The sequence below is a fragment of the Nematolebias whitei genome, chromosome 3, assembly GCF_014905685.2.
Source record: "Nematolebias whitei isolate Nwh7 chromosome 3, NemWhi1, whole genome shotgun sequence".
NCBI classification, from domain to species: Eukaryota; Metazoa; Chordata; class Actinopteri; order Cyprinodontiformes; family Rivulidae; genus Nematolebias; species Nematolebias whitei.
Window position 1 is genome coordinate 60,856,663 of NC_056500.1, and position 11,343 is coordinate 60,868,005.

Below are 11,343 nucleotides of genomic sequence, written 5' to 3' on the forward strand. Positions count from 1 at the left end.
AAAGACCAAGAAGCAATATCCCTAGAGTTAATTTTTAAAGCTTGTTCAACTGAAGCTTATATGAAATAACTTTATCCCACATGGAGTTAATGGTCTGTTGTCATGTTGAAGGACAGCTGCACCAAAAATAATTTAAAATATAATTATTATAAATAATTAAGGTTACTGAGTGGATGAACACTCGTCAATGGAAAAACATTTGGGTGTATGTGTTTGATTGAATGCATCAAGATGTTATCTTATACACTAAGAAACCAAACTGCAGTTTGCACTGTGCACCAAATCAAATTCTGAAGTTTATCGATATTGTGTTTGACGTGTGGCCTATATGACACTATTTAAACTAAATAAATAAAACTTTACATTAAGACTTTTTTAAATTATGATGTATTCACCAGTTAACAAATCTTACCATCAACCTGCTACATTAGAACCTCCCTAACAATAAGCATGGTTTGTTTTTCCCATCTCTGGTCCTGGGAGAGTTATTTGTTTTTTTGGTTTTACCAACAAACAAAAAAAGTAATAAATATTAAAATTTAATAAATATATATTTGGCTCTTATTTTATTTTACTTGTTGGGGTGGCTGTGGCTGAGTGGTTAGAGCAGTCGTCCTCCAATGCAAGAGTCGGGGGTTCGATTCCACCAGCAATCACATGCCATGGGCAAGACACTGAACCTCTCGCTGCCTCTGTGTGTCCCATCAGTGTATGAATGTGATAAAGCTCTGATTATTCTCTGTACTGTAGAGATCTAGTAGAGTGCTGTATGAATGGGTAAATGAGGGCATATATTGTGTTGTAAAGCACTTTGAATATCTTGGTAAGATAATAAGGCGCTATATAAGTACAGTCCATTTACCATTTGTTGTTATTGGCATCAGAAGTATTTGTAATGTGGGGGGTGGGGCGGAGACACACTGATGAGGGGTTCTGGGGGTCCTTCCTCAGATTTTGAATAAAGTAGATGCCATTTCCTGCATTTTGGTGTATTTTAACAAGTTGTTAAACATCTAGTTTACTTACATGAGTAAACATATGATTCAATAACTATTTTAGAGAGCAACAAGAAGTAGCCTGACCAACAGCTCTCCTTGTGTGAATAGAGCACAATGCGCTTCTCTCACGTATCCTAACCCCCCTCACCCATGTTGACAACTGCCAGCACTAACATAGCGCTAAGCTAGCGTGTAACACAGAGGTGTCTGTTACTCCTCCCCCCGCCCCGTCGACAAAAAAAAACAAAAAAACAACTCAGAGATGAGCACCCTGCTAAGCCAAGTGACCGAGGAGAAACACTGCATGTGATGTGGAGTTGTTGTAGGTAACCAGGAAAACCTGGAGTGGACTTTTAGTGGTTTGAGTATTTTCCTATTAATCAAGCAGAATGGATTTGTTCATGAAGAAATAGAAACAGTGTTGGGTGAACAAATATTTCATGGTAAATATGTGTGTGTGTGTGTGTTTGTGTGTGGACGGGGGGGGGGGGGGGGGTTTCCAAATGAATATTATGCTTGTTGTACCAAATCATATATTATAATGTAGTGAAAAAAAATGTTATTTTGACAATTGTAATTCACGAGGCATCACAACAATAGTCCATCATAAGTAGCTGCCTGTCTAGTTATATCAACATTTACCATGAGGGTGCTACGATAAGCTAATATAGGCTTACTAACTATTCTGTTCAATAAGTGATGTAAAATTTATCATGTAATTCACAGAAAAGATAAGAACTATTTTATTTCCCAACTACAGCTTTAAAGCTGTATATCACTGATCCCAAACAGAATCTGGGCTATACTATGGGCTGATTTATTGCTTTCAGTAAATAACACACGATGAAACAATAAACCCACTGGCGCTGTAAAGCTTGTTTGACAGGGAACTTTTTGCCACAGCTCCTGCATTTGAACTCCTTCTCCTCCGTACTGGGCCTCTGATGCAGGCTCTGAAGGTGGGCAGCCAGGATCTCCTCGCTGGGAAAACTGCTCTCACACAGCAGGCAGGGGTGATCCTCTTTCTTTATTACAAGTTCTACAGACACACAAAGCACATACATCTGATTGTTCCCTTGCATGTGAGCGTCATAATCCAATACCTGTAACTGCAATATTAAAAATGATTGAAAGAAATTCAAAATGTACCCATTTCTACAACATGCTTGGCCTCTTTACTATTTTCATCATCATCATCTATGACTTCTTCCTCTTCTTCCTCTTCTTCCTCCATATCACTGTCCAGGTAGCCAATCAGGAGCTCTGTGTCTGTCTCTATGTCGTCCACAGCCAGGTAAAAGATGTTCTCCCCATCCTAATTGTTAAAGCATGGTTATATTCGACCCGACAGGACACAATAACGTATAGAAGCAAAACATTCTGACCCACAGCTAAATCTGTTAGAACTTTCTTACGGTCAAACACACTTCGTTATCTATTGAAGCTTGCTGACGGTTGAACTCATTACACTCAGACAACAGTCAGTTACAGCCTGATTGAGGCCACAGGTCAAAAGCAGAGAGCCTTAAAAATGTGTTCACTAACTTCTCTGTCCTTAAAGGTCACGTTAATAAAATCAAAACGTCGTTTTGTTTTAATTATGGGATTCTAAATGTACATAAACAATGATTAGGAAGGAAAAAACTAAACAATAAATGTCACTGTTGATAAAACGCAGAGATTTAACTCACATGCATGACCTTTAAACAACCAATCACGTTGTGTGTTTGAGTATTAATGGCAGGAACTTGGCCCTGAGACCTGACGTGTTCATATATAGTATGTCTATTTTTCTTCCACCATGAGAGAGAAATCCTTTTCATCTTTCATACAGAAGTGCAAGAGGTGACATTTCCCAGATCCAGCATTCATAAGTGTGTGAACGTCCATTTGTTGGCTTTCAGATGTCTTTTTGTTTTTCTTTAAATTTGAACGATTTTGAGGAACTCACAGGCCTGACTACTGTTGTTGACGTAATTCATCAAGATAATTATGACAAAAAATTTACTTGGACTATTTCAGCCCTTTAAAATTAAAACAAGAAATTTCAATTGTTATCCAATTTTATGCTAAAATTATTCTCATTTATAAAAGATTTTAATGGTTTAAACATTTGCTGACAAAAGAACTTAAAGTCCAAGTGTTGTGTTACCTTAGTCAGTTAACTATTTTTGTATTCTCTAAAATTATTTAGCTGTGGCGAACATCTTGAATCAAGTTGAATCTTACTTCTAACCTACAAAGCTCTCAACAACATAGCTCCATCTTATATTACAGCTCTTATTGGGAGACTGCTCTTTCAGTTATCAGGCTCCTCTCTTGTGGAACCAACTTCCAGTTTCTGTCCATGAGACTGACACATTGTCCAGTTTTAAGACTGGGCTTAAGACTTTCCTTTTTGATCAATCCTATAGTTAGGGTTTGCTTGGGTCTCCTAAGCTATCACTTAATTATGCTGCTATAGGCTTAGACTGCTGGAGGACAAACTGACCACATTTCCTCACTCTTCTGCTGTCTTTACTTACTCTACTCTTCCTGTATGTATTTGAAATTATTTCTATCGTAAAATGTGTTTTTCATCTTTCCTCCTATAGAAAGTACACGTGGACCTGTCATTCTGTCTGTCAGTCTCACCTTTCTGTCCTCTCAAACCCTTGTCCTGAGCCTGGTTCTCCTAGATGTTTCTTCCTGTCAGGGCCGGCCCCAGCATCCATGGGGCCCTAACCAAAATTTGGTTAGGAGCCCTCAATTTTGCTAATAATGTGGATTACTGCAATCAACAGGCAGATGATCAGATCATTCACCCACTTGAAATAAACTGAAGTTCTGACAGCCCTGTTTTGGGGCCCCGAAGACCAACTTTTTTCTTTCTGCATGTATAAAGCTTTGGAACATACGTCACTGTGTTGGGGGCGTGTGGGGGCGTTCCCGTCTCAACCACCATTTTTACTGTCCTCAGAAAAGAAAAAAAACCCTTCTGTGTTTGTCTATGGCGTTACTGGTGTATCCTCCTTTATAACGCTGAAAAGCAGCTCAAAACAAAGTGGACTATATCGTGACAAACTTCTCCCAGATGACAAAAAACAGTACATGGAAAAAATAGGTAAGATTGGAAATGTCGCCCGTTTGAAAAAAATAAAAAAGGAGCAGAGACCTGGAGTAATATTTGCCTCCACTGACATTCCCAGTCATTTTAGGAGACCTGGTGTGTGTCAGTGCTTACATCGCAAATAATTTAAAGAATTACAAATTACTAGAAGCGCTTGTCCAATCTATGAACGGCTGGGTAGACGATTTGGACATTTTTAAAGAACCTGGATTGTGAATATGTTGTGGTTTGAACAAAGGTATGTTGTTCTTGGCTCCTTAATTTTACATAAATTATTAATGTACATTATTTTAGAATCAATCAACCTTCTGTTTGTGTGTGTGTGTATTAAAATACACATACAGATATATTATAATTTATGTTTCCGTCTTTTCATTCATCATTTTAATTGTGTGTTCACAGGTTCTGCACTCTCAGACTCTGAGCCACCAGAACACCATGGGTCATGCTGAGCAACACTGTGTCTAACAAACAAAATGGAGTGTGAATCATGAGGATGATGCTCAAAAAGGCCTACATTAAAATTACAGCTAGCAGTACAGAAATCTAAAAGTTAAATGTGGTTTCATCATAAACACCAACATCCCTGAACTTGGAGCGTCTCCTGATGGACTCAATGTGTGATTGCTGCTGCCTGGAGAAAGTTTCCTTACAAATATAGAGCATGCAGCATCCAGCAGGCCGTGGAGGCAGGCAGTGAACTTCACCTGAAGAAACATCATCCATAGTATGCACAGGTACATAATCAAACCACTGTGACCTTGTGTCGTGTGTCTCCAGAACAGGAATTCTGGGAAGCACATCTACAGAAAGCACGAAGCTTCTTAAAGATATCCTGATGCATGCTCAATAATCCAGGTAGAAAAATCCAAAAAAAGTTCAATCTGTTCCTCTGGACATTCAAAAAAAACAAAAAAAACAACACAAAGCAAAAAAATATAGAAACGTTTCGTCTCTCATCCAAGAGACTTTCTCAGTCTGAGGTGCTGTTTTCAGTTCAGTCTCTTAAATAGCACCTTCTCAGAGTGGATCAACCAGTTTGCTGCTGACAACCAAAACCAGCTGATCACATGCTCAAGAAGGACCATCAGCCTAACAATGGATCATTAGCACAATGATGGCTGTTTACTATTCACAGAGGGCTGAGTGATACTAGCAATCACAGCATTGTAAGAGGGGGACAGTTGAACCCGGAGGCCTCCACCCCTGTTTAACGATGGACGATTTCTTTTCACAAAGATGGCCTCCTTTACTCCTCTCTCAAACCATCGTTCCTCTCTGTCCAGGATGTGAATATCTTCATCCTTGAAAGAGTGACCGCTGGCCTGGAGATGAGTGTAGACCGCAGAATCCTGGCCTGATGATGTTGATCTTCTGTGCTGGGCCATCCTTTTGGCCAGTGGCTGTTTAGTTTCCCCGATGTGACTGATCACAGCCCTCCTGACACTGAACAGCATACACAATATTACTCTGTTTGTGCCGGGGGACTGGATCTTTGGGATGAGCCAGTCTTTGCCGTAATGTATTTTGGGGTTTAAAAGCCACTGGGACGTTATGTTTAGAAAATAAACGTCTCAGTTTCTCTGATACTCCCTCAACATACGGAATGACCATCAGTCTGGGTCTGGGTTCCTCCTTTTCACCAGATGGCTGACTGGAGTCCTGTTTGGGTTTCTTCTCTGCTTTCAGGAAGGCCCAGTTAGGATATCCACATTGCTCTAGAGCCTGTCTTGTGTGGGATTTCTCCTTCTGCCTGGCTCCTGAGCTAGTGGGGACGCTGTCTGCTCTGTGATACAGAGTCCTGATGACTCCTAACTTGTGCTCCAAAGGGTGATGGGAGTCAAACTGCAAATACTGGTCTGTGTGGGTGGGTTTGCGGTACACCTCGGTTTGCAAATGTCCTCTATCAGAGACTGAGACCTCACAGTCCAAGAAAGCCAACTTGCCATTTTTTACATCTTCTCGTGTGAACTTGATGTATTTATCCACAGAGTTGATGTGGTCAGTAAAATGTTGGACTTCCTGAGATTTGATTTTAACCCAGGTGTCGTCAACATACCTGAATCAATGACTTGGTGGTGTCCCTGAAAAGGACGTCAAGGCTCTCTTTTCTACCTCCTCCATGTGCAGGTTGGCAACAATAGGAGAAACTGGAGACCCCATAGCACATCCATGTTTCTGCCTATAATATTGCTCCCCATATGTGAAGTAGGTTGACTGCAGGCACAGTTTCAAGAGTTGACACAGTTGCTTTTAAACCCCAAAATACATTATGGCAAAGACTGGTTCATCCCAAAGATCCAGTCCCCCGGCACAAACAGAGCAATGTTGTGTATGCTGTTCAGTGTCAGGAGGGCTGTGATCAGTCTTACATCGGGGAAACAAAACAGCCACTGGCCAAAAGGATGGCCCAGCACAGAAGATCAACATCATCAGGCCAGGACTCTGCAGTCTACACTCATCTCCAGGCCAGCGGTCACTCTTTCAGTGATGAAGATGTGCACATCCTGGATAGAGAGGAATGATGGTTTGAGAGAGGAGTAAAGGAGGCCATCTTTGTGAAAAGAAACTGTCCATCGTTAAACAGGGGTGGAGGCCTACGTGTTCAATTGTCCCCCTCTTACAATGCTGTGATTGCTAGTGTCACTCAGCCCTCTGTGAATAGTAAACAGCCATCAGTGTGCTAATGATCCATTGTTATGCTGATGGTCCTTCTTGAGCATGTGATCAGCTGGTTTTGGTTGTCAGCAGCAAAACTGGTTGATCCACTCTGAGAAGGTGCTATTTAAGAGACTGGGCTGAATACAGCACCTCAGACTGAGGAAGTCTCTCGGATGAGAGACGATACGTTTCTACATTTTTTTGTTGTTTTGCTTTTTGTTTTGTTTTTTGAATGTCCAGAGGACCAGATTTAACTTTTTTAGATTTTTCTACCTGGATTATTGAGCATGCATCAGGATGTATTACCTGTAGCTCAGTCAAGGAGTGCAGTAACGTCTCCACCATCATTAAAACCTGTTGCGGGTCTGTTTTGGGTGCTCAGGTTTGTTTACATTCATCCCGGAAGTAAACCAGAAGTAGAACTTCTTCTTCGGTGTTTTTTTAAGGAGAGTTTACCACTCTGCGCATGTCAGTACTGCTGTTCAGAACAAAGCCCGCTGCATGTAAACGCTTGTCATGAACAGATTTTGCCCATGTAAACAATACATTTGAATTATTTAATCTGAAAACATTTCAATCCGGTCAAAAAAATGTTGCGCATGTAAACATAGCTATAAACAGGCACACAGAGACAGGTGCCCCATGAATCCGTCCATGTGCCCCATCAACCCGACAGCGACCGCAAGCTGGACCCAGGCCGGGAGCCAGAGCAGCATGGAACAACTGCCGAGGAAGGCCGGCCCAGCGCAACAATGCTTCCCTACAGCCCCACACCACAGGCCCAGAGAGGCTCCGGCACGCCACCCATGCACCCCCCCCCCCCCAAACACATACACACACAGCACCCCCCACTGCAAACGTCACATCAGGCCGACCAGCCAGCACCCCGTCAAAGTCATTGGTCGTCATTTGGTGTGTTGGACTCCCCTCCGGTGGTGGGCCCCCCTGCCGCCGGTGCATTGGCGGCTCTCAGCAGCTGGGGATGGGTGGTGGGGTGTGTGCGGGCACACCCTGGTGGCTGCCTGCCGGGACCTGGGTGTCCTGGCTCTGTCGGGCCTCTGTTGGGGGGTGGTATGACCTCGGGACTCGGGGCTCGATGTCCATGGCCGGATCTACTCTGGAGGGGCGGGGTGCTGGCGGGGCCTGTGGACTCAACGCTGCAGCCTCCTGGGGTTTCTGCATTGTGGTGGCTGGGGATCGCCCGGGGCTTCCCTTTGCTTCTCTCTCTGGGGGGTGTGGGTGTCCATGTTGGGGGACTCCCAGAGTTCCGGGCTTGGGGGCCTCTGTGTGTCTGTGGTTCCGGTCTTCCCTGTGTTACCATCATGTCCTGTGGGGGATGGGTCTGTGGGTCCCCACATCCACTATTGAACATTTTTATGGAGAAACCTTATAGTGACAAGCATGCTCACACAGGTGTTTAGATTCAGGTGTTTATCAGATACACACGCAATTGGGTTGTGGTGGCCACTAAATATATCTTGTATTTCCATGTACTGTATAAAATACTTTCTAATGATGTTACAAGTATCATTATATATGTTTGTTGTTGTGGTTTCTCGGTTTTGTCTTGTCTTTTTTTTTTCGCAGGTCTAGAGGCAGACTTCAATGATGTTGATTTGATTCTGAAACAAGCCCATAGCAAATTCTAATAAAATTTAATTTTTATATCAAGTGGAGCATTAAGGCCAGTCATAATGCTCTGCTTGTGAAAGTAAATCTGTTGGGCATCACTTTGACACTCAGACAATAATTCTAAGTGTCACAATGCCGGACAGGACAAGGGGAAAAAAAAAAGAAGCATTAGATTTACAACTACACTAGAACACATGTTCACTAAAGTGCAGCACACACACACACAATCTTAAGAAGTGTCACCTTTTCACCCTCATGTGTAAGCAGCAGTATATTTAACCAGTATATTTCTGTGTAACATTGTGTCTTTGTTTCTCATGCAACCAATCACTCTTTGAACCAGGGACCTGCGTGCTGAGAGGCAGCAGCTCTACCAGTTGCACCACCGTGCTGCCTCATATAAAAATCATTACTAAAAAAAAAATAAAAATTCCACTTAGGGGGCCCCTAAGCAGCCAATTATGAGGTTTATGTCTCCAGCTGGCCTTTTTTCCTGTTAAAAAGAAGTTTTTTCCTTTCCACTGTCTCCTTTGTGCTTGCTAAGGATGAGAGACTTAGACAAAGGGAAGATTCAACACATCTGCTGCTTCCTTAGATAAATAACTTTTACTAATTGGCTTCTATAATATATGTGAATGTTTTTGTACAGAGAATTGACAACTTCTGTTGTGACTTAGTGCTTTATAAATAAACTTGATTGAATTGAAATTTAACTTTTGTGGATTTACATCCAAATAATACTTTTTGGAAGTCTTAATAAAAATTGTATTAGTGGCTGATAACATATTTTGCTGAAAGTCAAACAAACTAAAACACACACACAGACACAAGTAAAAAACATTACCCCCCTCATTTATTTGAGTGATAATAATAAAAAAAATTATTACAACTGTGGTGGGTAATTATCCTTCAGCTGTTTCTGGTGTTGCACTTGTCGTTTCCAGTCTACATCCACTGTGTAGATGTTTTTCATAATTTCAGAATCTTACAAGAAATGTATGTTTTACAAAACGGTTTAAAACAAACTGTTTATTTTGATCTAAAAAAAACAGAGCAACAAAACTTTGGATTTTACTTTTAGAAGTTTTTCATGTCCAAAGAAAGAACTCTGTATTTATCTATGTGTTTTTCTTGTATTATTTATTTTATTTTATTATCATTTATTTTTATGGGGGTTATGAAGACGTTGAGGGATTCAGTGCCAACAGAGTGGAAACGTACCTGAATGGCTGCCAAGTTTTTCTGCTCCTGTGAAGGCGCCTGATGGACAAACCGCAGCCAGTTGGCATAGCGAGGATTACTCGCATCCAGAATATACAGCACATCTCCTTTACTCCCACGAACCTGAAAAAGCAAACATAGTAGCTGAAAAAGAAGTCAGAAGCAAAAAAACTCATTCTTGTTCTAAAGGTCTGATCTGTCCTTTTGTCACAAACACAATTCTATAGAATGGTCACAATGTGACAGCTACAGATAACTGCAGCATTTGTTTCAGTCCTCACCATCAGCTTCTTCTCTTCTACATGTGATCATAGTTATTGTATATCAGCCAGTATGGTTCATTGATCTGCAAAGTAATTAACTGTTGTCTCTATCGCAGAGAAACACATGGAATAAAACTGTTCGACCAAGAAGCTGTTTTATGTGATGAACAACGTGTTTTTTTAACCTAAATTAATTTCTACTCTCTAATCAGAGCATTTATTCCAATTGCTCTTTTATTTATAGGTAATAATAAAATATTTATATTTCACCTGTTTTAGTTGTGGCAAACTGTTTCCTTTTGTAACTTGTAGTTTATGTATTATATTTTTCATAATGATCTCATTTTTAATGTAAAATTTCGTCTATTTTCTACATAACATTTGTTTTATTACTTACATTCGGCCATTTATATCAGTAAAATTCTCATGTTCTCCTTTTGTACTGTATTAAAAATACAAACAGTGGTTCTATAATTTTCCTTTCACACGTTTTTCTGTGTAACTGTGCTTCTCCAGAACCCTTTTAAAACTCAAAGTGTGGATGACAACCACATGATGACATAAAAACTGCGAGAACATAAATAGTCTTCACAAACTTTTGGCGAGGTCTTCAAGGGTGTATTAAAAACCCGGTGGGATCCAGTGTACTGTATATGATGGAGCATAATAGGCAGCACGATGGCCTAGTGGTAAGCAATGTTGCTTCAAACAAAGAAGGTCCTGGGATTGATCCTGTTTGGACCTGGGGTCTTTCTATACTGTAGTTTCCTCCCACTCTTTATTATAGGTCACAATGAACAATGCTTTTTACCTTCTACGTTCTCCTTTCTTCCTTTTTGGGTCATGGGGGTCACTGGTGCCCATATCCAGAAGTCACTATGTAGGGTTTCCCCTAGGTTAGCTGTCTTAGCAGGGCGCCCATCCCTTCTGTGATTTGTCGATTGGGGGGGGGGGGGGGGTGAAGAGACGGAAGCATGTCTGTGTTGCCCCAATTGTAAGCAAACAGAGCACTTCAGTAGTAGACCCTCGTTTATTGCGGTGGATCAGTACCCTGAAGACCCACGATAAGTGAAAAACAGCTAAGTAGGAATAGTAGTACAAGTAAATGGATTGTACTTATATAGCGCCTTTCTATCTTATTAAGATACTCAAAGCACTTTAAAAAATCTGTGTCCTCATTTACCCATTCATACAGCACTCTACTAGATCTCTACAAAACTAATTGAACAAATCATTCTAAAGAGACTAATCAGTGATTTATCACATTCATACACCGATGGGACACACATCAGAGGCCATGAGGGGTTCAGTGTCTTGCCCAGGGACACGTTGGCATGTGACTGCTGTGGGGTTCGAACCCCCAACTCTTGCATTGGAGGACGACTGCTCTAACCACTCAGCCACAGCCTCCCCTACATTAGGTACAAGTAGTATTATCCATCCATCCATATACATATAT

The 11,343-nt window shown here is 41.2% G+C and overlaps 1 protein-coding gene across 1 annotated transcript in view; it reads right to left on the reverse strand.

Annotated features, from left to right (window-relative positions):
* The window catches only part of prdm5 (PR domain containing 5), a 143,279-nt gene that overhangs the window by 121,454 nt on the left and 10,482 nt on the right, over window positions 1-11,343 (reverse strand). The window contains exons 3-5 of the mRNA XM_037698353.1: window positions 9,622-9,744; window positions 2,148-2,313; window positions 1,860-2,037 (exon numbers count right to left, since the gene is read on the reverse strand). Of these exons, the coding sequence (XP_037554281.1) occupies window positions 1,860-2,037; window positions 2,148-2,313; window positions 9,622-9,744 (467 nt within the window). The remainder of the gene's footprint in view (window positions 1-1,859; window positions 2,038-2,147; window positions 2,314-9,621; window positions 9,745-11,343) is intronic.